Source organism: Sarcophilus harrisii, chromosome 4 (assembly GCF_902635505.1).
Source record: "Sarcophilus harrisii chromosome 4, mSarHar1.11, whole genome shotgun sequence".
Classification (NCBI taxonomy): domain Eukaryota; kingdom Metazoa; phylum Chordata; class Mammalia; order Dasyuromorphia; family Dasyuridae; genus Sarcophilus; species Sarcophilus harrisii.
Genome location: NC_045429.1, coordinates 278,484,964 through 278,512,673, shown reverse-complemented (window position 1 = coordinate 278,512,673; position 27,710 = coordinate 278,484,964). Strand labels below are relative to the sequence as shown.

At 35.8% G+C, this 27,710-nt stretch overlaps 1 protein-coding gene across 1 annotated transcript in view; it reads left to right on the top strand.

The window, feature by feature from the left end:
- The window catches only part of TBC1D22B (TBC1 domain family member 22B), a 93,958-nt gene that overhangs the window by 24,016 nt on the left and 42,232 nt on the right, over positions 1 to 27,710 (top strand). The window contains exons 3-7 of the mRNA XM_031964945.1: positions 18,850 to 19,157; positions 20,504 to 20,683; positions 21,272 to 21,342; positions 24,429 to 24,557; positions 27,065 to 27,130. Coding sequence (XP_031820805.1) covers positions 18,850 to 19,157; positions 20,504 to 20,683; positions 21,272 to 21,342; positions 24,429 to 24,557; positions 27,065 to 27,130 — 754 coding nt within the window. The remainder of the gene's footprint in view (positions 1 to 18,849; positions 19,158 to 20,503; positions 20,684 to 21,271; positions 21,343 to 24,428; positions 24,558 to 27,064; positions 27,131 to 27,710) is intronic.

The following is a 27,710-nucleotide window of genomic DNA, read 5'->3' as shown; positions in this document are numbered from 1 at the left end:
GTTTGTTATCTGTGTGACTGTGGGCAAGTTGTTTAACTTTCTTATCTCCCAGTTACATCATCTGTCAAATGAAAGATATTGTGTACTACATTGCCTCTAAGGTCTACCTTCCACCTTGGAGTCTTGGATCTTGTAAACCTGTGTGACCTTGGACAAAGCCCTTCATTTCTCAAGGTCTTCATTTTCCCCTCTGTAAAATGAGGGGGTCGGACTTGAGAGATACATGTATATTGTTTCCCAACTAAATTATAATATTGGTTCCTAAGTGGTTGTGCCCCTTTATTCCACAGTTATTCCCTAATAACTTTCACACTCTCACACCATCCATGTAAACAGTTAAGCAAACTTGCCCATCATAGTGATTGTGCCTGACAATATATGAATCATTTTAAATTCAACAAGCATTTAATAAATGTTTTGTTGCTTTTGCTGTTGTTTGCCTTTTTTTTTTTTTTTTAATGTGGTAGACACTAGAAATGAAAAGAGATAAAGAAGACATTGTTTCTGCTCTAAAGGAGTTTAGATACATACTAAATACTCTTAACATAGTTCTGTCCAGCAGGTTTCCAGTGAATGAAAACCCAATATCTCGAGACAGCTTGTTCTACTTTTTAGTAGCTTTAATTATTAGTTTTTCCCTACTTCAAAATGAAATTTATGTTTCTGAAACTTTGTCCAGTGCATTGTTCCTGGCTCAATCTTCACGGCCAAGCAGAGTCTGTCTGATTCTTTTTCCACATGGTGATGCTTTGGATACTTGAAGACTTTTAGTATGTGCCCACAAAGTTGGGTTTTTTTTTTCTGGCTAAACAAAACAACTTAATTTTCTTCAATTAGTCTTTCAATGGCATGTACCAGTAAGCTTTGTTGTACTTTTAATGGATTGATTCATTTTGGTCCTGTGCCAGCACTGTTTATGGCAGTTACTTCCGAAAACATTCTTAAATTTATATGCTCTCTGAGTCAATAGTTTTTTTGTATTGATCTCTTTCTATTCACTTATTTAGCTACTACCTCGTTCATGCCCTCATCATCTCTTACGTGGACTATTTAAATAGCCTGCTAATTGGTCTCCCTACATCATCTCTTTCCCACTCCAATCTACCTTCTACACAAACTCCAAAGTGATTTACTTTAAGGTCAGGTCTGAACATGTCACTACTCCATTCCTCTCTACACATGATAAATTCCAGTAGTTCCTTTGATCTCCGGGATCAAATAAAAACTATTTGATATTTAAAGCTCTTTACAATCTGCTCTCTTCTTACCTTTTTATTCTTCTTATATGTTACTCTTTGCAGAATTTATTGTCTATAAATAAAGACTTTGTCTTTATATTCCCAACCCTTAGCATAGTTCTTGTATATAATAGATGCTTAATAAATGCAATCTTATATATCCTTGAGAAAATTTTGAAAGATACTTATTGTTTCTACATCACTACAATAAATACTTCAGTTTCATCAAACACCATGACTTGATTTAGGCATAAATGAGATAATGTTTTATCCATGTATCTTTGGCCAATTGCAAGATGCAAAGACATCCATGATGTCATGAGGGTGATATCTTACCTTGTACCTGAATTGGATTTGAGTGAAACAGAAGTGCATAAAGTGTACTTTCTTCAGTAGTCTTATCTTTGGTAAGACAAAGGTCAAGATAACTTGTGATGATCCAGGATGCAGTGAGTGCACACGAGGTCACTACCTTGACCTTTCTGTAGTTCCTAATTCACAGGATTGTTGAAAGAATAAGAACTAGTCTGTATGTGCGTGTGTATAGATAGTATATGCATTGCTTAGTATGATGCCTGATATGCATAAGAGGTACAGTACATTTTATTAAATTTAGGGGTTTTTTTTGAGGCCTGTAGTTCTAAAACTGTGATTTGTTGTCTGTTAGTTTATGACAAATAAAAAAACTTTTGATGTACAATTCCAATCAAAATGATTATATATATTATATATAGGTATTCAGCAAATACTTGCAACTTGAAGTGTCATCAAATCAAGTGAAGTCAACAAACATTAATTAAGCATCTACTATCTATCAGACACTGTGGTAAGTGCTAGAGATACACAAAAAAGAAAAAAAATATATATATATATATGTATATATATATATATATACACACACGTGTATGTCTGTGTATATATATGTGTGTGTGTGTGTGTGTGTATGTGTGTGTGTGTATATATATATATATATATATATATATATATATATATATATATATTCTTGCTCTTGGAATCTCACAGTTTTTTTTCCTTTTATAATCATCATTAATCAGTAAGTCTGTGGTCCTTAATCACAGTATTTTCTAAAATTTCTGAGACAATGACCTAATCTTCAGTTGGCCTCATAAACTCCTCTATTTCTATAAACAGTCAATCCTGACTCTGCCAAATTACTTGATCCTTTTTGGTTGACATATTGATGGTTGAGTTCCTCTGGATGTGATTTAGTGTCCTTTTGGATCTTAACCATTTCCTAAATTGTGGCTAGAGATAAACCAGTTTGGCTTATATTTGACAAATCTAATGGTTGTGTACGTGCTGTCAGCTTTTACTATTACTCAATAAATTGCTGTTCCAAAAGTATTTCTTCCAATTTGTAATCCGCTTAACTATGTACTTTGAGGATATTTGTCAATCCTTTTCCTCTTTTTTAATGAAGAAGTTCATTTTCCCCTGTAAGATTCTGATCAATTTTACAGATCAGAGGTAATAATTAATGCAATCAAACTGTTCTTGAATGGTAACAATTTTATTTTATCTTTTTGTTCAACACATTCCAATTTGTTGAAGCAAATTTTGGGTGACTACTTTATAGGGATGTTATAATAGGAATTTCTTCCTTGTTTAGGTTGGATTAGATGGCTGCAAGGTTCCCTTCCAATTCTCAAATTCTTTGATTCTCTGATTCCCATCTCCTGATTGTCAAAAATGGGCTTTCACATGGTAGTTCAATCAATTATCTCTGTTAGCAGGATAGGTTGAAGTGACATATAATGGTAGCAAGGAAACCGTGGAAAGAGAGATGAAGATAAGATTTTATCCACAGATTGTTAACTGAAGTTCTGCCATCTTTCAGTTACTCTAGTTGAAAAATTCCATGATTCCAAGGAATAACTATCGATTCAATGACAATCATCTCTTATAAGTTAGTTTACCGATACTTGGCTTCCATTCTAAGAGAAAGAGATAGGGACTTTTTCTATTCCTATTTTCATAACATAACATAAAAGTTAAGAAGTAATATTTTCACCTAAGACATTTCTTGAAACAGCCAGACAAAACTCTAATATGTAGAACACCTATCAGCCTTTTTGTGAGGGGAGGAGTGAGAGCTAGAGAAGGAGAAGGACTTTGAAAAGTTTGATTAAGAAGCACAGTAGTAGTATTGGAGTTTAAGATAACCTGAAGTTAGATTTAACCAATGGACAGAAGCTATCCATAGTAAATAATTTAGTCTCCTCCAGGCAAGATATATCAGTATAAAACTTTATAAGCTTTATCAAGTATAAGCAAATTTTTTAATTTTTAATTTTTAAGCTAATGAGATTTGAATAATGATGGGTTGGGAGAGTGTGACCTGGAGGAGTTTGTTAATCATTGAGGAATAATTTTGGGTAGATTTTCATCATCCATAGGAGTTTGTCTGGGCATTGAGCTCTCTCAGGCCTTAGGCAGTTTAAACTAAGGGACAGGTGCTTGGTGCTGAAGGAATGTTTCTCCCCTTCCTCCAAGGAGACTTGGAGCACTATTCTTCAGCAGGAGGGCCGAGACTTGGTTTGCAGAATGGCATTTTGTTCCCTTACCCCAAAGACAGGAAAGAGTGGAATGACATTTTTCCACTTCCTGTAGCAAGCTGGAAACCAGGCAGGAAGCCCAGCACAACTTTGACTTTAAAACTCTCACTTCTAGATGCTTCTTACTGTTACCCCATTTTTGCAGTTATTCCATTAGGATTGAGATCATGTTCTACCTTACACAGATTCTATATCTAAATTAAATTCTTTTTTAGTTCCTTGGAATTGCATTGGTATTTGAGAGTTATTGTTTTGTTTTTAGTCTGGGCCATCCTCTGTAGTCAAATTCTTATATTTTCAGGTGGAGCCACCTAATAACATATCTAGTTTACCAGTGTCACAAATTCACAGAATGTTAGAGTTGGAAGAAATTCTGGAGATGTCTAATCTGACCCATTTCCACAAAGGAATCTCTACTACATGCAACCTAGGCTTGAAGACCTTGCAACAGTCCATTCTACCTTTGCATAGCTATAATGGCTAGGAAGGTTTTTTTGACATGAAGCCTAAATCTGCGTTTTCAAATTGCTCTTGCTTTTGCTAGTTATTATCTTTGGGATCAAACAGAACAAATCTAGTTCCTCTTTCACATGACAACTCTTCAAATACTTGAAATAGTTAGGAACAGCTTCCTCCTCTCCTTTCCTTTGCCCCCAAGACTTCTCATTTCCAATCTAAACATTTCCTTCAGTGAGTCCTTACATGGCATGGACTTAAGGCCCTTCAGCATCCTGATTACCCTTCTTTGAACACTGCATCAGTTTATAAACATCCTTCCTAAGCTGTGGCACCCAGAACAGAACATAATAATATAGATCTTGTCAGACCAGGGCAGAGTACAGCAGGACTTTCTTATTTAGTCATTTAGTAAGCAAATGCTTTCTTATAGGTTTATGAGTCATTTATGTAAGGTTATCAGAAGCATGTATAGAAGAAAGGGAAGAAAGGCCAAAGAACACCAATAGTTAGAAGTTCTGGAAGCAGTATCTCTCATAATGCAGCCCAGGATCTCAATGGCAGGTTTTTTGTGGGTTTTTTTTTTTTCCACAGTGATGATTCATGTTGAGCTTGAAGTTTACATATTTCTGCCCCTCTTCCTTTCTGCCTATTTTTTATTCAGAACAACATTCTAACTATGCCATACCCATCTTATACTGATGAAGTTGATGCTTTTGAGCCTATGTAAGTAAGAGTTTTTACATTTATTTCTCTCTATTAAATTTCATCTTTTTTAGATTCAGTTTGATAGTCTTACCTGCTATGGACTTTTTGGGCTTTCACTTTTTGTAAATTTGATAAGTATGTCTTCTATGTTTTTATCACTGACAATCGTTGACAAAAATGTCAAACAGCACTGGGCAGGCAAAGATCTCTGAGCAGTGGTAGGAACCCTCTATTGGAGTCCTGCTGACAGATTGATATTAAATTGCTAACAACCACTCTTTGAGTCTGCCTGGCATATTGTAAGTACTTAAAAATGCTTGTTGACTGACTGACCTGTTCAAAATCATACTGGCATTTTGTAATTCTGATTCCTTTTCTAGATGTTTAATAATCTTTCAAAATCAGTTTCATTGGTATATAGCTTATAGGCAATATTTCCTTCCCTTTTTTTGAAAATCAAGATATTTGCCCCTTTTTAGTTCTGAGGAACTGTTTCATTTCCTGACATTTCAAATGTCAGTGGCAGTCTTTTCTGCAGGCATATCCACTGTTTCTTTTGATATCTGAGGATGTAGTTCTTCTGGGCCAGGAAAACTTGACCTCTTTAGGTTAGGCAGGAATTTTTTTCCTATCTCCTTAAATTGGGCATCAATTCACTTTGAGCCATTTTTGCTCAGTTTTTTTTTTCTCTCATCCTAAAATCTTTCTTCTTGAAAGGGAAAACAATGAAAAATATGAATTGTTCTGCTTTCCTTTCTTTCTATTGTCAGTTATCATTGTTCTTTCCAACTTAGAGAAATGGTTACTTTTTTTCTTGTCATTCTTATTCTATCTTTTTCCCTAATGTAGCTTTAAAAAAAAAAACAACTTTTTTTTTTTTTACTGTCTTTAGCTTTTCTTGCTAAAGTTCATCCTGAACTTTATAGAACTCCTAACACTTAATTTTACAAAATTATGCCTTATTTTTGAAATCATTTTCTGTAACCTCTCTTTTGCTTTAATGTTCAAATAGCTCTTAAAGATTTAAGTTGGTCCACACTGATGTCTTCAGTCAACTATAGTTTTTCTACATCATGGAAATTATTTATCTTTGTCTTTAAATTAAAAAAAATAAATCAGACTTATGATTTCACTGCTATAGTCAACTTCCTCTGCCAGTGCAGACTAGTAACTACTCTAAAGCCTAGAGTTACTTGGGGATACTGAGAATCTGTGACTTATAGAGAACCGCATAATCATAATTTATCAGAAACAGTATTTCAAACCCAGTACTTTTTGATTCCAAGATCAGGTCTTTATCCACTGCAGGGCAAGAATGAAATTGTGAGGGCAGAATGATTTCATGATGTTTAAAAAAAAAACAACAAAAAAAACACATACATTTCTAAGACAACCTATGCATAAGTCAACATACGTGTATATAGTGATACATGTATATGTACATACACTTATATGTATAGTTATACCATATACATATATAGGAAGTGAAAATGTAGTGTCAGTTGGGAGGATCAGGAAAGGCTTCATGTAGAAGGTAGGGCTTGAGCTGAGTTTTGAAGGAAACAAGGGATTTTAAAAGATGGATATGAAGAAGGAGTATTTTCCAAACAGAAGGAGCAACTAATGTGAATTTATAAAGACAGGAAATAAGTGGTATCTGTGTGGTAAAATAAATTTGCCTCATAACATTTTTTTTAATCCAGACCTATGATTTCATTGATATAGGAAATTCTTTGTGTGTGAATTCTTTCTACCAATGCAAAGCTAGTTATTTTGCTACTTGTAATTTTAGAGCCACATTCTAGGACTTATTGCCTGCAACACCAAGAAGTTCAACAATTTGCTCAGTCACATAGCTAGTGTTGTAGGCAGAACTTGAATTCATGTTCTCTGTCTCTAAGTCTAGCTCTTTATCCATCAAACCATATTGCCCTCCATTCTTTTTGTACTATACCATAGTGCCTGGCACATAATAAGCTTTAAAATGCTTATTGATTGATTATTGATTGCTTTTTTGCATTAGGTTATCTAATTCATGTTGCTTATTGCCTAAAATGTAGACATTCGTTATAGAATCTTGAGGATATAGATAGATTTTACTACTGGTTCTTGGCTTTTGTTTCCAATAAACCAAGAATCTCAACTACTGTTTTTTCCTTTACTGTATCTACTCTCTGTGCTATCTAGCTTAGTGGGGATATATGAACACACACACACACACATATATACTTCTTAGTTTAACAAATCCAAGCAAATACTTTCTTGTTTGGTAAACTTTTTTCCTGTCCAAGAACTTTTTGTTTTTATATTTTCATTTGAGGTCCAGAAATCTAAATCTCCTTCTCAGATACCATATTCTTAGCCAGCTGTTCACTTCCCAGATCAATTTTCTCTTTGCATCCTTTGCCTTTGGTGGGCAACAATAAGAAAAACATCGCCTGTATCCCTTTGATCTTCAGTCTCATGCCAAGATTTTTAATCTTGGCAAATGCTTTCTGGGTTCCTCCTGGCAGTATCATTGTGCCCATATGAATTACTGGAAGTTTCTGGTAGTCATCCATTCTGACAAGCCACAAGAAGGTTCTCTGTTATATCCTGGAATCATGCCCCTAAAAAACAACAGATGTCTCTGTTGTTATGAAGTTGATAAATAGGAGACTTGATGCCCCTGTGCAGGAAATCATTCTTTTGGGAAAGGGTTTTGTCTTGTTTTGTTTTTGCTACCACTCTTTACATATGGCCTTCTCCTTAAATTTACTGTTATGCAATGGTAAACAATTTTATTTTTTCTTCTTATTAATATTGTAGCTTTTTAAAAATTCTAAGATGTTGAGCTGAATAACTTGAATAACTTCCCAAGAGAAACTTGAGAAACTTTAGGTGCCGCCATTAGTTTCCTAGCTCATCTTTTCTATCTTTTTCTATCTCACAAAAGTGAGAACTTTGAGCAGATACCTTAGTCTCCTTTGCCTTATCTGTCTAATAAACCTGGGGACTCCTTTCCTTTATATGGTAGTTTATAATGTTCTTCCATTGATTTCATCCTTTCAGTCTTGGATTTATGTCCAATATAAAGAATCCTTATTTATGTATCTTTTTTTGTCATCACATACACTCTTATACTTCAAATGTTTAAGTGAATTACTCTATTTAAAATGTTTAAGTGAATAATTTATTGATGCTTTTAAAAAAACCTGTCACTTTCCTGTCACTTTTCCACTTGCTGCAGAAAGGAAGGGGAAGTGATGGTTATAATAATGATGATAATAAATAACTAGCATTTATATAATACTTAAAGTTTTGCAAAGCACTTTGCAATTGTCATATCAATTGAACATCACAACAACCATGAAAGATAGATGCTGTTACTATCCCAGTTTTACAGATGAGAAATCTAAGGCAGAGATTTCAGTGGCTAGTTTAGGGACATTCAAGTAGTAAGTATCTAAAGCAGAATTTGAACTCTTGGTGACAGATTTAATTGTCATTTTTAGGCTGTGTGTCAAGTATTGGCAGTGCAATAAAAATCTATCGTAAGTGATGAGGGAATTAAAAGCCAAGGGAAGGTTACTACCATGAACTTCTTAGAAAAGATAGGTTATGAGTTGGGCTTTGGAGGAAAAGTAGGATTTGGATTAGCCATGAGGGTTTGATAGGAAGGGCATATTAAGTTTTGAAGACAACATAAATGAAAATATAATAGCTATGTATGACAAAAAAGATCTTATTGACCAGAAAAAAAGATTGAGGAACACTGTTAAATAAATGGTTTCGTAGACCTCAGGTCTAGAGCTCAGTGTAATTTGTTAAGGAATAGTGAGAAGTGGTCTTTAATATCAGCCTGAGAAATTTAAATTTGATCTGACAGGGAAGAGGTAATTGATTTTTGAGTGGAGGAGTGATGTGATGAAATTGACATTTTAGGAAAATTTAGCTCGTGTTGATTAATGTTCAGGCTTGATTTTATGAGAAGAAAGTAAAAGAAATATATTAGGTGAAGTATAATAACCAGAATTTACATAGTACTTTAAAGTTTGCAAAGATCTTTGTGCTTTACTCTCAGTTGAACCACAAAAACAACTTGTAAGGTAGATAATATAGATAGCCTCAGTTTAACACAGGCCAGTCAGTGTTTATTATTATTATTATTTTGCATATATTTATGTGTACATGTTGTCTCCCCATATGTAACAAACTTTTTCATTTTGATGGTTTCATTTTTTCCTTGTATCCTCATTGTAAGGTGATTGGCACATAGTAAGCACTTAACATTTGTTGATTGAGGAACTTGAGGCTTAGAGAGATTAACTGACTTGTTTATATAGCTAGTATGTGTTGGAATACCCAGGAGCCACCTGACAGTGGCTGCTGGAGATCCAACCCAGAATGGATCTCCTCTTGTGAGAGGATGATACAAGGAGACTGAGAGGCAGTTGCTGTTCTCTGACCTGACTGAGAGGCTGCTGCATTGTCTGACCTCTCTCCTCTTCCCTCTGCCACCAATTTATCTCATTCCCAGTCCGCAATACCTGTGTCAGCAAAGGCTGCCTTGCAGCTCCTTCAGACGCTATGATCCACAGCTGTGGAGGCTCTCGGAGAATTGACCTGTCCCTTAACAAGTATGGTCAGAGGCAGAATTTGAATCCAGGTCTTAGCAACTACATGTTCAGTTTTTAGCCACTATGGCATACTCTTATAGATACTGTCATTAAAAAATAGGGGCTTGGTAAAGGGAGCCAGGTGGCCAGAGAAATGGTTTTGTGTGTTTGTTTAGCATATATTGGATTACTTACTGTCCATTGGCGTGGGTGAGGAGAAGGGAGGGTGAAAAAGAATTTGCAACACAAGGTTTTGCAAGGGTGAATGTTGAAAATTATTTATGCCTGTGTTTTTTTTTTCTTTTTTTCTTATTTATTTTATTTTATTATAGCTTTTTATTTACAAGTTATATGCATGGGTAATTTTTCAGCATTGACAATTGCCAAACCTTTTGTTCCAACTTTTCCTTTTCTTCCCCCCACCCCTTCCTCCAGATGGCAGGTTGACCAGCATGTTAAATATGTTAAAGTATAAATTAAATACAATATAAGTATACATATCCTAATAGTTATTTTGCTGTACAAAAAGAATCAGACTTTGAAATAGTGTACAATTAACCTGTGAAGAAAATCAAAAATGCAGGCGGACAAAAATAAAGGAATTGGGAATTCTATGTAATTGTTCATAGTCATCTCCCAGAGTTCTTTCACTGGGTGTAGCTGGTTCAATTCATTACTATGCATATGTTTTGAAAATAAAAAGCTTTAATAAAAAGGAAAAAAAAAGAATTTGTATATGTCAAATAGTTCTACAATCCAAGTGGAGCTATTCTTTAGGCAGCTGAAAAATATTAGACTGGACAAAGGATATGAATAGGCAATTTTCAGATGAAGATTAAAGCTATTTCTAGTCATATGAAAAAAATGCTCTAAATCACTAATGCTTAGAGAAATGCAAATTAAGACAGTTCTAAGGTACCACCTCATACCTCTCAGGCCAGAATGACAGGAAAAGTTAATTATAAATGTTGGAGGAGATGTGGGAAAACTGGAACACTAATGCATTGTTGGTGGAGTTGTGTTCTGTAGAACAATTTAGAACTATGCCCAAAGGGGTATAAAACAGTGCATACCCTTTGATCCAGTAGTACCAAAGGTCTGTATTCCAAAGAGATCATAAAAGAGGGATATGTGCAAAAATATTTGTAGCAGACCTTTTTGTAGTGGCAAAGAATTGTAAATTGAGTGGATGCCCATCAGTTGAATAAGTTATGCCATATGAATATAATGGAATATTATTGTTCTATAAGAAATTATTTCAGAAAAGCCTAGAAAAACTTACATAAACTGATGCTGAGTGAAGTGAACAGAACCAAGACAACATTGTACACAATTAAAAGAAGATTACAGGATGATCAACTGTGATGGATTTGGCTGTTCTAAACAATGTAGTGATTCAAGGAAATTCCAATAGAATTGGGATGGAAAATGCCACCCTGATCCAGAGAGAAAATTATGGAGATTGAATCTGGATTAAAACTTAGCATTTTCATCTTTGTTTGTTTGTTTGTTTTTTACTTTCTCATGTTTTTTTTTTTTTTTTTTTTCTCTTTTGGTCTGATTTTTCTCTTTCATGACAATATAGAAATATTTTTAAAAGAATTACACATATTTAACTTCTATCAGATTGCTTGCTGTATTGGGAAGAAATAAGGGAGGAATGGAGAGAAATCCACAATATAAAATCTTACAAAAATGAATGTTGAAAACTATATTTGGAAAAATAAAATACTGTTGAAAACTTTTTAAAAAGAAAATGTGAGACTGGAACTGACATGAAAGGTTGAGATTTGAGATGAAGATTTGGGAATTTTTAGGTGAAATAACACAGTGAATTTGTTCTCTAATAGAGTGAGTTTAAAGAGAAAAGAATTGGGGGGGGGGGACTGAGCCTTAGGGGATGCCTATAGTCATGGAGTAGGAAGAAAAGACAAGCTGAAAAATGAAGGAATGGTTGGAGATAAGAGAAGCTTGAGCCTTGTTAGTGCAAAGTCACAGAAATAGTCCAGAGAGAATTTCAAAAATGCACAGATTGGTCTGCATTATCATGTGCTACTGTAGTAGTTAAAGAGGATGAGGACTAAGAAAAGCCCTTTGTATTTGTCTAGAAGGAAAACATTGATGACCTTTGAGACTGCAGTTTCTTAAAGATTGTGGGTAAAAAGAGAGTGGGAGGTTTGGGAACAGAAGATAATTTTCTTGTGTCAGTTTGGTAGTGAAAAGGCAAAATAGTAAGACCAAAAGAGACAGCGGAATCATTTTAAGTGTTTCTGAAAGTAGGAAAGACTTGTAATGTGTAAAGGCAGAAGTTAAAGATAAAAGGAAAAAAACTGAAGAGAAAGAATAAGTGTAGTAGAAAGGTCCCTTAGGGAAGTAAAAAGGCTTCTGGAACATTGAAGGGGAATGTGTCTCCCTCTAACACTGGAGGGAAGAATAAAAGGATAGATGTAGAGACAGGAAAGACTGAAGTGATGATAGAAGCACATGACAAAGCTCATGATAATCTATTTCAGTCAAATTTAAAAGAAAAAAAAAACCACTTGTCTCTTGAAAATAATGGAGAAAAGTTGGAGAGAGGATCAAAAAGAAATCTGTCATGGGATATTACACAAGGAGTCAAAGGAGACATTAATTAAAGGAGTAAGTATGTTGCAGGTGAATAGCATGAACCAGGCCTTTATGATTGTACAACTTTATCCAACAGCTCTATGGACAAGACAAAGTGATCACATGAAAAGAGTCAGGGAAAGGAGGATTTGACTAAGTGACCTAAAAGGACTCTTCCAAGGATTCTATGACTTAGCATTAGGAATGCTAACAGAACCAAAGTCAGGGTATGGATAGAACAGCTCTAAGGTAGAGTACCCTGAGGCCATGGATAGGGACAGAATATTATTGTATCCTGGATGGTGTGAAGATCTGAGTGGAAAGGGGAAGAGCTATAGTCATAGGCCTCAGTGAGAGCAGCAGCCCAGTATGGTGGAATGCAATTACAGCATCACCATCACTCTAACTATACTTTGTCACCTTAAAATAATCCTTAATTCAAAAAACTCACAGAATGGGAGAGTTGGAAGGAACCCTAAAAGTCAGCCATACATACACAAATGAAATTCCCACTATAACATACTTGACAAGTAATTAGTTTTGCTAGCATTCTGTCTTTCCCCTTAATTCATACTGCTCCTCTCCCCAACCTTCCATATCCAAGCTATTACTAATTTTTATATATTCTACCTCCAAAATATCCCTCACATTATTGGCTCTCCTTTTTTTCTCCAGGCCTAAAATTACCCTAATTCAGGCTTTTTTTGTCACCTTTTTCCCGAACTGTGGTAATAGTTTCTTTACTAGTCTCTGCCTTTTTGCAAAACTGTTCTTTTTCTCAAGGAGCTTACTTTCTTTTCGAGGAAATAACTAAGTATATAGGTCAGTAAATATAAGATGAAATAAACATGTGACAAATTCACAATGGCCATTTTCTTTGCTAAAAGGAAGATTTATTTAGGAGAAAAATTTACAGACAAAAATAAGAAATAAAATAGACATCAGGAGTGCGAAATATGAAATAAATTTGGGAGATTATATAGTTATCAAGGAAAAAGACAAGTTCCCCAGGGAAACTCACAGTTAACCAGGAGAAAGGGAATACTTCGGGAGGTGGGAATAAGCCAATGACTGGCAGGTTAGACTAACCAGAATTAGAATAAAGAGAAAGGCTCCATTAAAAGGAAGGCACTTATGAGGAAGGCTTAGCCTTGAAAAGAATTTAGCAAAGATTTTCATCATAAACAGATCTTTTATAGGGAGTTTCCTTGGAGGTTTCCCAGGCATAAAAATCCGAACTCAAAAGGGAGGATGGATCCAAGAGAGGAAATGCCAAGTTGCTCAACAGTGGAAGAATCAAGGAGCCAGATGGAATGCACCTGGCTGACCAGGTCTAAAGATATGCTAATCAGTATCTCAAAGTTTGTTTAAAGATGCTCAGAGGTTTGAGGGATAAATAAAAGAGTTCCTTTCTCACAATCTATACCAGATGATACCATTATTGGAATTGGTTATATCTGTTAATAGCCAGATGGACTTCTTCCTGACAGGGAAAGATAGTTCACAGCAGTAAACTTAGAGGGAGATAACACTTTTAACAGCTGTGGAAAGTGAGATCTAAACTTAATCCTGAAGTGAGATGGGGTTCTGAGTAGCAGAGGTAAGGAAGAAAGAGGCAAGCCAGATGGTTAGCAAGTGAAGTGTGGAGTTCATAAAGCAGTAAGTGGGCTGATTTGACTGAAATATCATGTGTTTAAAGAGTACTAATCTGAAATGCCTTGCAGTGATAAAAAGGAGCCAGAGAAGTTTGTATTTTCTTCCAGTAGGGCAGTGACATGATTAGAACTTATGATTTAAAAATATTAATTTGGCACTATATGGAGTTTGGATTTAGTGAGAGAGACAAAGCAGAATCAGGAGACCAATTAGGAAACTATTTTCTGAACCCAGCCTCAGACTCCAGAGCACTTCAGAGTTGCTCACTTGAGCATCCTCATTTCATTTGCTTTGTTAATGCATTACCAAACCTGTGGAACTTAGTCCCAGGCCTATACTGTGGGATCACGAACTTAGAAATACATTCATGGTAACATTAAGAAGCATTTTTCATTTATCTAAAAGTCTTCAGATCCTCATTGTCCTCAACTGTCATTACAATTCCACTTTTTTTTTTTTTTTTTTGTTCATTGTACTGGAATATGATGTCTTTTGATTGACAGCAAGTAAGGGTTTCATTTTTTAAAAATCTCAATTCTTCAACTTCATGTTTGACATGATGCCACTATGACTTAGCCTTTCTCTTATGTCACTTAGCAGCCTTCCTCTTAAGATAGGCAATCTCTGTTTCTGTTCTTTAGCAACGTTTTTCCCATTTGATCTAGTTTTCATTTTGAAATATTTACTGATGAATTCCTGGAAACTTTCTTGTCTAGATTTCAGACATTTAGCTCATGTTCAGCATTAGCAAATCAATAGAATCATAAAATCTTCAAATTGAAAAGAGGAACTTTTTTCCCCCCAGTACAACCCTTTCTGAAATGCAAAGTGCTTCTACAATATCCCATTAGGTAGTTTGTGCCAGAGTTTTAATTCTCAACTAATAATTTAACTGACATGGAATTTTAGAAGAATTAAGCAAACAACATATAGGGCCTGAAATTACAAATGTTAACAAAATTAATGACTTTTCTATTAAACATGTCATTTTGATTAGCTGATGATGTCTGTAGGGGGATAGTCAAAAATATTTTGTAAATCTTAAAATGCTATAGAAGGAGTACTTAGTATTAATAAATTTTAGAATAGGGGTATTGCTCAGATATAATAAAACTGTTTCTCCTTTTTTTCCCCAAATAATTAGTTTCTGTTACAAGGCCATTCCATGTGCCCTTGATCCTACTGCTTCCCATCTTCCATAGCAGATTGCCTCTTCAGTCATTCACTCTCCATCCCTTTTCCCCTCTGCTTTGTACTTCCTTTCTTCTCTTCGCTCTCCTCCTGACTCCATTTTTTGATTCCTTCCCTACTACTTTCAAGCCCCAATCCTGAAGAAAACTTTCATTAGATCCTGTCATTCCTTCAAACTACTATACTGTATCTTTTTCTCTCTTTCTCAGCATTACCATACTGAGACATAGGGACAGAATATTATTGTATCATGGATGGTGTGAAGATCTGAGTGGAAAGGGGAAGAGCTATAGTCAACTTTCATTAGATCCTGTCATTCCTTCAAACTACTATACTGTATCTTTTGCTCTCTTTCTCAGCCTAACTTGTAGAGAAAAGCCATCTCCATTCATCTTCATTTACTCTCCTCTCACTTGCTCCTTAACCCTTGCAATCTGTCTTCCAATTTGGGCACTCAAATGAATTTGCTTTCTTCAAAATTACCATTGATCTCTTAATTACCAAACCTCATGATCTTTTCTCAATTCTTATCCTCCTTGACCTCTCTGCTCTAATGAGATAATATGTATGTGAAAGGTTTTGCAAACCTTAAAGCACTACATAAATAGGAGATATTATTGAGTTCCTTGCTACATTTGAACTGTGGATCATCTCCTGTATATTTTCTCTTTGAATTTTCACGATATTACTTTTTTTCTGCTCTTTTTCTATCTGTCTCAGTCTCCTTGGTTGCCTTCTCATCCATCCACCTTCTTACTGTGGATGTTTTCCAAGAATCTACCCTGAGTCCTCTTCAGTTCTCTGTCTGCTCTTTTTCTGAACTTCTCCTTTGTTCTCACTCCCACACATCTGTCTGCCAGATCTTGCTATTTTTTCCTCTACAACATCCTTAGTATTTGACCCCTTTTCCCTTTTTACGAAGTTCAGACTCTCTCATCAGTATTTGCCTAAATTATTGCCTTTTCAATTTGAAGAATTTACAGTGTATAGATAACTTTGATTCCATGTTTGATTCACTGAAGGCATTAGACAACATAGATGAAAGCATCATATTAAAAAGCAAGGGAGCAAGCACACTACCTTGTTTCACTGCATTGGTGATTGGAAAAGCTCAAGAGCATTGCCCAGAACCTGGACAAGCATGCTATCATGAAACTGATGTTCTAAATCGATGAACTTCTCTGGGCAATCAAATTTTGACATAATTTTCCATAAGCTTTCACAATGGACAGAGAGGCACAACTTCATTGGGCTGGCCACATTATTTAAATGCCAAATGTACACTTGCCAAAAAGATTATTTTATGGAGAATTCACAATGGGCAAGTGCTCACCAGGTGGACAGAAAAAGCAATACAAGAACACTCTGAAAATATCTCTTAAGAACTTTAGAATCGATTGTATGGCAATGGAGACCCTGGCACAGGACTGACTCAGCTTCATCAGAGAAGGTGCTGGGCTTTGTGAGCAAAGCAGAATTGAATTAGCCTAGAAGAAACACAAGATGCATAAAATTAGAACAGCCCCTTCAAATGGTCATATGGACCACTTGTGTGTGATCATGGTGGAGCATTCCAAGGTCGTATTGGTCCGACACACTGTAACTCAACTCTAACATAGTGATGTCATTTTGATCCTCTTCAAGAACAAAGGACAACAACCATACAACCAAATTATTGTAATAACTAGCTAATTGGACTAGAAGCTCCTAAATTCTCTTCACTCCACTCTATGTTTACAGAGCAGCAAAAGTGACTTTTCCTTAAATTCATGTCTGACCATTTCACCCGTCTATTGTCTCTAGGATGAAATAGAAACTCCCCTGTTAAGCTTTTACATTGACCTACCTTTTATTGTTGATTATTTTCCTTCCTATACTCTGCATTTTAATCAGACAGGCCTTTTCTTTCTTTTCTCATACATACCTTTGCACTGGCTATTTCCTACATCTGAAATGCCCTCCCCTCCTTGTCTCTGCTTGATAAAAATCTCTTCTTTGAAGATGCAGTACTTCTACATAAAGTTTTTCCTCAGTTCCCAATTGCTAGTGCCCTTTCTCCATAATTACCTTGTATTTATTCTAACTTAACTCTGTTCTTTATATACTTAATATGTATATTTCTCTCCCTGTAAAACATAGGCTTCTTGCAAGTAAAGATTATTTCATTCTTGATAGTTGCATCTACTACTAGCCCCTGGTACAGTGCCTGGTCTTGATAAAACTTGTTGATTGATAATATACTAATTGATTAACTTGGAATATTGTCTTATTTTGGTTTTGGTGATTCACTTACTACATCCTCTGCAAAACACTACTTTGGGTGACTTTTTTTTTTGTCTCACAAAATATTTTGAACGTTGGCATCTTCTTTGTCCTAGTTGCTCTTTAAATTTCTTGTGATTCTTGAAACAATTGTGTCATGAAGTGAATCTCACTTTTGAAAATAAAAAGGCGTTTTGATGCCTCAACTTCCTTCTTTTTTTATTGATTACAACAATAAAAGTTTGATAAACCACCATTTCCTACATGGGTCAACAATTGCATTAGCCAGCTGTTATTATTTAAAATATTTTATGTTACTGAAGTTAGGCAGCTCATTTGGGTTCAGATACTGCCTTTTCCATGTAGTAGCTGTGTGATTTTTGCCATGTCACTTAAACTAGGTTGAGTTAGGTTTCCACATTTGTAAAATGAGGGAATCAGTCCTTGAGGGACAATCTGTAAGATCCCTTTCAGCTCTAAATCTGTAATCCTTTCATAAGGTTGAAAAGCTTCTTAGCAATGTAATGAGGGTAGGTGGGAAACTAACTTTCTTCTTCATTTGTCAATTTCGGTTTGAATTCTATTCTTGTCTTGATTTTGGGCTTTTCTTTTTATAATCTCTACTGCAAATACAAGACCATGCACTTTATTACTCTGAGGTAGAAAGGGAATTGCAGTGAGAAGTTTGGATTGAAAATGTCCCAATTAGCCAAATAATCCCTTGGCACTGGAGTAATAACCTCCAGATCCTCAAGTAAGCCTTAAACTAAACTAGGAGAGGCTGAGGAAAGTTCTCAATGTATTAGTTTAGTTCTGTATGCTCCTTAGGACTTTTTTTTTTTTTTTTTTTTTTTTTTTTGATGTATCTCTTTTCCAGCAAAGGTCACTGGTAGTTACCATAAATCTCTCTCATGGAAGAGGTAAATAGGAAGTAAATAGAGGCTAGGCTTGGTGTTAGGAAAATCTGAGTTCAAATCTAGCTTAGACACTTATTGGCTGTGTTGTGTGGCACTGGGCAAATTACTTAACCACTCTGCCTCAGTTTCCTCAACTGTAAAGTGATATAATAACAGCATCGAAGCCTTAAGATAATAGAAGAGCAAATGAAAGAATATCTGTAAAGCCTTTAGCACATTGTCTGGAACATAGTGCAGGCTTAATTAATGTTTCCTTTTTTTCCCTTCCCTTCATAGTTCTCCTGTCCATTGGTATAATTAGAATTCCTAATATTTAGATAAATTCTTAAATTTACAAGGGTACATAGGGACTTCATTTAGAATGCAAACAACAAATTATTTCAACTGAGGAGAGGAGTTCATCCTTGACATGCTTCCTGCATCCTCTGGGTCCAGTTTCTCTGGAAAATATGGTAACTCAAAAAAATAAGTTCAAAGGATCCCTTAAATTTCCTTAACATTGAATACACAATTTCTTTAGAGGTAAGCATTCAAGTGGATTTTAATTATATGTGATCCATTTGTAGTGCCACGGTAGTTATTTTTCTGTGATAATGGTTTCTGTTTTTTGTTTGTTTTGTTTTGTTTTGTTTTTTGATAGCTTCATTAAAGAACGCTCAAAAGTCAATGCAGTACCCTTGAAGAATAAAAAAGCTTCCAGTTTTCATGAGTTTGCTCGAAATACCAGTGATGCTTGGGATATTGGAGATGATGAGGATGAGGATTTTTCCACATCCTCTTTCCAAACTCTGAACTCTAAGGTTGCTTTGGCAACTGCAGCCCAAGTTCTAGAGAACCATAGCAAGTTACGGATGAAACCAGAACGATCCCAATCTACAGCAGCTGATATAACAACTAATTTTAAAGTCATCAAGTCCAGCAGTGATGCCCAGCTATCTAGAAATTCTGGTAAGTCTGGCTCTATAATATGAACCCTCTAAACAGAACTTATCTTAGTAAAAGAAAAACATCTTTCAATATTTATTCACTCAGGTCTACTATGATGAGATGGAGGGATAGTTCCAAGACAAGGTCCTCCTTGTTGGTAGAATTCTACCAACAACCCTTTTGTATTTCATGGCTTCTCTTTTAAAAAGAGGCTTTAAAGTGTTTTGTGCATCTATTTTACAGATTTTTGGTTCCTTTGAATAGACTTTAAAACTTGCAGAGAGACATTGGCATAAGTCTGACCTTTATTCTGTGCCCTTAGTGTTTTGAAACAAATTTTTTCTAGAGACATTTCTCTGGTAGTCTCAAGGATGTTCATTAAGAATGAAGTGGGAAACAAAGAATGATCAATTCTTTTTTTTTGTTTCTTTATTTTTTGTTTTTAAGAAACTGGCCCAGTCCTTCATCCATCATTTTACTTTTTGGGTGCCCATCTTCCACATTTAGTGTTGCTTCTAGAGATCTGTAATTACTTGAGTCAGTTATGCATAAAAGAGAAGGTACTTCAATGGCTGAAGTATGTCATGACTAAACTTTTTAGATAACATTTTTATTTTAACCAAAAGTTTTGTGGAGTTCTTAATTCATGAACACTAAACTTAGTTGGGAGACCTTCATAGCAAATCCAGAAGGATTCAGAGGTGATTTCTCAGTTCTCTTAATTGGTCCCAATGAGTCGTGTTGTACTTGTGGTTGCAAGGGCTTTAATATTAGGAACTCTGTTGAGTGATTAGTAAGCAACATTTTGGCTACTATATGAGGCTGTGGAAATTGAAGATAAAGATACCTTGTGGCAATCGGAAATATTTGGAAGACATCCTTCATGACAATTCCCGGTTTTTTCCAATACTTCTTTGAAAGGTAGATGGCCTCTTATAATTCCATTTCTGCCACTCTTTGATGTCTGAAGATCTAAACAAACCCCTTCAGAAGACTTTATATATGCATCCTATCTAAAATATGTCAAAAATTGAAGCTGAACTTTATAAAGGAATGCTACAGCGAGGCAACACAGAATACTAAAAAGAACACCGGTATCTTAGAAGACGTGGATTCAAACCCCCTTCAGCTCCAATATAATGAGACTAAACTACATATAATAGAAGATTGTTTTAGTTTAGAGAGTTGTGACTTCAGAATAGAAGCACTGAGTAAATCATAAGGTTGAGGACAAATCCTATAAACTCAGGTTTCTTTTCATTTGGAATGAGAAGAAAAGAGTTCTTGAGATTACTGAGTTAAGGAAAGAGAAGGCTCCTGAATTACTTTACAAAACTATCTAAATTTCTCTTTAAAATTTTTCCTAGGTGACACGTGCTTAAGGAACCCTCTTCATAAACAGCAATCACTTCCACTCCGACCTATCATCCCCCTTGTTGCCCGGATCTCAGACCAGAATGCTTCTGGTGCTCCTCCAATGACTGTCCGAGAAAAAACACGCTTAGAGAAATTCCGGCAGCTTCTTTCTAGCCACAATACAGATCTTGGTGAGTTATCATAGTTCCACAAGCAGGTCATTTTGGTAACTTAATACTTCTGTGTCTCCGTAGTAAGTGTCTTATTAGAAGAAGATAAAAGAGTCAAAGAAAGATAGGAAAGAGTGATTATTTTTAGGCTTTCCTTAATTTAATCTTTATCTAGTTTCCTTTTAATTTTTCAGCTTCTAATAAAACGCTGTTTGTGGAGACTTGATATTAAGTTAGATTTTTAAGGGCATTAGTTAGATGAGCCTGAGTTTTGTGTCTTTTAACTCAGAATCCCCATGGTTCGGGGAATCATTCAGAACCTTGACTTGCCTCAGAGTCTTTCTGGAGATCCTGTTACTGTCTCAATCTGTGCATGGATTTTTATTTTTCTCTTTCTGATAAAATGATGAACAGATGAATTGGCACTATAGGTTTGTAATCTATGGCTCTTTATTGTGCAAAATTATTAATTTGTGCTGTTCATTATGCTTTGTCAAGAGCTAGTGATAACTACTCTAACCAGTTAGACATTTGACATTATTGCTAGAAGATTGGTTAAAGGTATCTTCCTGGAAAATATAATTCACTGGAGCTTTTATCTATTTGCAGATGAACTGAGGAAATGTAGCTGGCCAGGGGTTCCCAGAGAAGTTCGACCTGTCACCTGGAGGCTCCTGTCAGTGAGTAGTACTATTAGAAGGTTTATGAGCCACAAGCAATTTTTTTTGTCTGATTAGACAATAATTAGACAAATTAATCTTAATCTTTTGGCTCCAGTAAATTTATGAGGTATTGTATACATGTGGGCCCGGATTTCCTAATTATGTGGTTCAGTTGTCTCTCTTTAGAAATGTATTTGCAGGGAAGGAGGGGAAAAATTGGAACAAAAGGTTTGGCAATTGTCAATGCTGTAAAATTACCCATGCATATAACTTGTAAATAAAAGAGCTATAAAAATTTAAAAAAAAAAAAAAAGAATAGACAGCAAAACTGTAAAAATAAAATAAGATAAAATAAATAGCCCAAGAAACAGAGAGAAAAAAAGAAAAAAAAGAAATGTATTTGCAGAAAAATATGTGCCTGATTTTAATTTTTGTGTCTGTGTACTTAACAAATGAAATTTAATAAAGGAAAAACAAAAAAAGAGGATTGCGTATGAAACTATAAACTTCTGATACATACAGTTTGTTGTACACAAGTGTATTTACGTTTTACAATACAGTAACAAAATTGCCCTGTTTTTATTCCTTTCTCTTAACTCATTCTCTTCTGTATCCCATTAGAAGCCATCGCTTTTATAATAAATAGTGTAGACAATATTTGACTGTTTCTGATCCCTCTGGTTCATCAGGCTTCTGAAATCATGACTGATTGCTGCATTGATCAGTTTGGAAGTCTTTCACAGTTTTTTTACTTTACATCATGAAAGTTCATTCATTCAATAAATATTTATTAAGTATGAACCAGAAATTGTGCCAAGTGCCAGAGATACAAAAAGAAGTACAAAACCATCCTTTTCTTCAGACAACTTAAAATATACTTTCCAGGCAAATCCATCCCTTTCTTCGTTTCTTAAGGCATTACATATACATAAGGCATATTACAATATTCATATCCCATAATTTGTTAAACTCTTCTCCAATCAATGGGTACCTACAGTTCTTATAGGTCCTTGGTATGGCAAAAAGTAATGCTATAACATATTGGTCTATTTCCTCTGTCTTTGACCTTGTAGAGTTAAATTGTTGCTGGTTTCAAGGATTTACATAATAATAATCTTTGTCATCTAGACAACAAAGGATTTGTTGATCATTTACTACATTTCATTGGAGAATACAAAGGGTAAAAAAGAGGGCTCTTTCATTCAAGGTGCTCACTTCCTTTTTGGGGCGGTAGCAATCAGATAATTATGTATATTCAGTGTAAATGGAAAGTAATCATAAGAGAAAAAGATGGGGTGGGAGGAGGAAAGATATAAGAAGCCAGGTGCTGAGAGGTGAGGAATGTTAGCTTGGAGTATAGGCAGTACAAATGGATGGAGTTAGGAGATACACCATCATATGAGTGAAACAATAAAAAGACCTGTGTCACCAGATCATAAAGTAGAGTAATATATAAGAAGACTGGAAAGACTGGAAGGTGCTAGACTTTTGTTTTAAAAGCCAAAATGAGACTTTTATATTTGATCCTGGAGGTAGTTGACGTAGGTGTGTCTGGAGGTAATAGGAAGCCATTGGAATTTATTTGAAGGGGAAGGAAATGATAACATAGTAAGATCTACCTTCTAGGAAAATAACTTTGGCATTTGAGTTCAGGCTGGAATTGGAATGGGAACTTGAGGCAGGATACTAATTAAAAAGTTATTATAATAGTCCAGATAAGAGGTGATCAGCTTGAGTAGAGAAAAAGGGAAATATAGGAAGAATGCAGGGAAGGTAAAAATGAAAAGATTTGTCAACAGGATATGTGGGGTGAGTTCTTATAAATACTAGAGAATGACACTAAGATAAGAGCCGGGGTAACTGGGAGAATGGTGGTTTCCTTAACAATAATTAGGAACATTTGGGAGAGGAAAGGATTTTGGGGAAAAGATTTTGAGCTTTTTAAGTTTAAGTTGTCTACAGGACATCTGGTTCAAAATGTCCAAGAGTCACTTAGTTGATAATGTAGGACTGAAACTCAGGAGAAAATTTGAAGTTGAATATAGAGAGATCTGGGGGTCCCCTTCTTTCCTTCTTCCCTTCTTTCCTTCTTTTCTTTCTTCCTCCCTCCCTCCCTTTCTCTTTCCTTCCTTCCCACTCATTACAGTAGTTGTACATAGATTTTCTGACCATGCACAATCCATTCAATCATTCATTCATTTGTTTAGTACAACTTATTGAATACTTATTGGTTCAAGGGACTATTCTAGAGAATTCAGACACAGTGCTTGTCCAAAAGAAACTCACTATGAAACATAATATAAATGACTTAGAAAACAAAGAACAGAGGATTTGAGGCAGCCTCTTCCCTATTACTAATATTCCCTTCACATCCCAGAAATGATTTGATCCATTGCCTTTGCCACATGTAGTGTAAAAAAAATTGAGGCAATTGAGGTTAAGTGACTTGCCTAAGGTCACACAGGAAGCTTTAAGTATCTGAGGGTCAGTGCTCTATCCATTGCACCATCTAGCTTGCCTTTACATGTAGTAGAGATTTAAGTGGGGCACAGGAATGAGAGGACTGTGCTGTGGCCAGGAGGAAGCCTAGGCCTTAATGGAATCTTATTTGAAGGTCTACATTCCATTCATCTTTCTAAGCTTGTAATTCTGATGACATACAGTTAAGTAGCATGTAAAATAGGTAGCAGCCTCTTTAAATATCACTGACTAATGTTGCTCATTAATATATGGGGAATATGTAAGTCTAGTTAACGTACTTTTGGAGGTCCCTAGCTTGAAGTTCAAACACCTTCCTCTGACCCACATTCAGTGCCTTGTTGTCCAACTAAGTCTTGGAGTAGTTCCCAACCCTACAGACTGAGTACAATCCTAGAGATATAATTCTGTGGAGGTTAGCACTGTTTAATCTGATTATCCTTGGATTTCACTGATTGGTCAGGAAAAAACTGGGAAATCAAAACTAAAAGAGATTAATCCCCATCCTTTTGGAAGACTTTTCTCCTTTCCTTTTACAGTTTCTAGTATAGTAGTAAGGCTAAAATAAAGTTATGATTCTATCTGACCAGTGTCTGTTCACCTTTGACCTGGGCTCCTATTTGTAGGGATACCTCCCAGCCAACACTGAGAGGAGGAAGATGACTCTGCAGCGAAAACGAGAGGAGTACTTTGGTTTCATTGAGCAGTATTACGACTCCAGAAATGAAGAACATCACCAGGATACCTATCGACAGGTATATTTGTAATTTGCTGAATCTTCTTCTCTCCCTAATGTACCATTGGCCCCAGACTATTTCTAGGGCATAATCAAAGAGTTCTCAGATACTTAGGTCATCAGTCTCTTGGCATACCCATGGTTGAAAATATTGCAACACTATGACCTTTCTTCTTTCAATATCATATATTTTTCTAACCAAATCAAGCAATGTTTTCCAAAGTGGGCCTGATCCCAAGAACTCTATAATCAGTCAGTCAGAGGATGGAAAGATGGATTACATTCTCCTCCTTCCCCCATCCTTCCTAGGCTGTTTGGGGGATTATCTGCAACACAAACTGTCCTATTCTTATTTCCCCAATTTTCTTACCCCTTCTTCCATGAAAGGGATGAGAGAAGAAAAAAGGAATGAGGGAAGAGGTAGGAAAGGAAGGAACAGCTTCTGCTCCTGAGGAGGTCACAGTCCAGTGGGAGAATCAACATGCAAACAATGGTGTACAAATAAGATAATAACAGCATTAATTAGGGGTTAGTCTCAGAGGTGAAGCACTAAGATTAAGAACTAGGAAAGACATTGTAGAAGATGGACTTTAGTTAAGACTTGAAAAGAAGTCAAGAGGTAGAGACAAAAAGAGAAGCTTTCTCCCAGTTTTCCCCCTTGTAAGCCAAATAAGGCCTTCTCATGGCAATAAAAACCTATCTTCTACCAGCTGGCGAGTACCATTGGGAAGATGTCCCTCTCCTCTACTCTTCTACTCTCACCCTTCAGAATAATAGCTTCCTGCCCTCAGATCACTTCCCAGATATAGCAGGCTCTCCTTCAAATGAGAGTGAAGGCTGAACTTCACAGCAGTGCCTATTGGATAAAAGCTGTATGTCCCTCCTTTTTATTTTGAGTAGAACAAAGGGAGTCATCCAGGATGAGCAGTCAGGGATAAGTTTTTATCTTCATTGCAGTGTCTATTACATTATTTTCCCCAAAACTGACCTATTACCAGATGTGGTACCACCATCCTTCTAATCAGTCACCCAGGTTTGCAACCTCAATGCCATCCTTAGGTCCTTATTCTCTTGTACCTTACATACTCAGTCATCAAATCTTGTCATTTCCACCTCCACAACCTCTTCGCTTTCTCTCCATTCACAAAGACATCACTCTTGTTCAGGTTTCATTGCCTTTTGCCTAGACTATTGCAATAGTTTCTCCATTTTCCAGAATTGCAGATCTGACCATATCGTGGCCCTTCTCAATAAAATGTAGTGGGCTCTCCTTTGACTTTAGGGGGAAAATGATTTCATCTTTATCTTACTGGTTTATAAAGTCTATTTTGTAAAAACTTTATAATGTACATAATTAGTAGTCTAGTGTATACACATACATATATACTTTATTTTTAAAAAATAAACACATGTATTGGGAGTGCTTGCATAAAAGTTTCTTAATGATAAGATGCACAGCCAAAAACCTGGAGACCATTTGACTAAAGCCCCTATTCAACATTAGTATCTGCTTGCCCACAGCTGTCATTGACAGTTGACAAGACATTTGCTCTGTCATGCACTGACGAGATTTGGCAACAGCATTGAATTAGAGGAGTTAGTCATGATCATAGTTGTAGAAAAAGATGGAAGAGCACTAGAGGGAGGAGCTGTACCTTAAGTGCGTCGGTTTCTGTTTGTGGTTCCTTCCTTCCTTCCACATCTCAACACTCTGCAGCTTTCCTGTGTACTAATGATGTCCTGTTTTGAGTGATAGTTCTTTGTGTACCATCTCTTTAAAAAGTTTACACTTTTAGATAGCCTAGCACAGTACTTTGCACATAGTAAGCATCAATAGATGTTGATTGAATAATTTTTTGAGTTCTTGTTGGCCTCTTTTAGGGCTCCTGATACTTTTGTTTGTGAGTTTCAGCATGTGAAAGCCCCCTTTCCTCTCATCTCAGAGGGAACTCTTGAAGGTTTTCCTTTCCTGAAGTTGACAAGTGAAAATGCTGCCATTCTTGGGAACTTGCTTCACAGAACCTATCAGGACCACAGCTGCAGCCATCAAACCTCCTGAATCATAGGAACTGTGGCTTTTTTTTTGCTGAGTAAAACTGAAAAAAACATGAAAAGTACATCTTTTTGGGTGTATGCTGCATCTTTATTAGTTAATGAGCTCCAACACAAGACATCCCAGTAATACATTTGAAGGACTGTCCAACAGGAAGAGCAGTTGATTTTGTGTGGGTGTTGTGACTAACACTATTCAACCCATTTTTTAATTTTACTTTTCAACCAGTTGTTACCCTATAAATTTAGCTTATGTGTGCACTCTAAGGAAAACCAATGGGAGTACACCAGGCTTTTTTCATGATGATCAGCAGGAGCAGGAATTTTCTGAGCTCCTACAGAAAGGAAATGTCATTCCTATGCACTAGCTTGTAATCAGCCCCTTGTGTTCTAGTCCTAAAATAACTCTGACAAGTGTAGACTGATGATTGTCTTTGGTCATGGGCCTAATTGGACATGGCTCTTCTTTTTCAGATACACATTGACATTCCAAGGACGAATCCTCTCATTCCGTTATTCCAGCAGCCACTTGTTCAAGAGGTAAGGCATGCATTTTATTATTTGAGTTCTTTTCCCTCTTCTGTACTTCATAGTGTGCTTCTGTCACCCTTCCTTTGCTCTTAAGATCTCTTCTTCTTGCCTCAGATTACATAGCTACATATGATAATGCCTTACATTTATATATTGCTTCTTACATTTTAATTCACTTTCATTTATGTTAATCTGTCCTTTAATCTCTAATTTAAGTGAAGCAAAGATTAGGTGAGGAAAACAGCCTTGCAGAGATTAAATGACTGACCCAGAGTCACAAAGCTAGTTAGAAACAGCTTAGAAACAGAACTCAGATCTTTGTATTCTTTTCTTCAGGAAGAGGGGAATCTGCAAACTATAGGCAAGTGAGTTGGTTTCTATTCATGTAACGAAATTCCAGAGGACGTTTAAAAGGGTGGTTTGTGAATAGAGAGAGGAAACATTAATTGCTAAAAACTAAAATGGCTTCATGAATGTGTTATATTATACATTTCTTTATTTTACAATGTAACTAGACTGGAAGATCAGGGCAGTAGATGTTGTAGATATGGCATTCTTATATTTTAGCAAAACATTTGACAAAATCTCT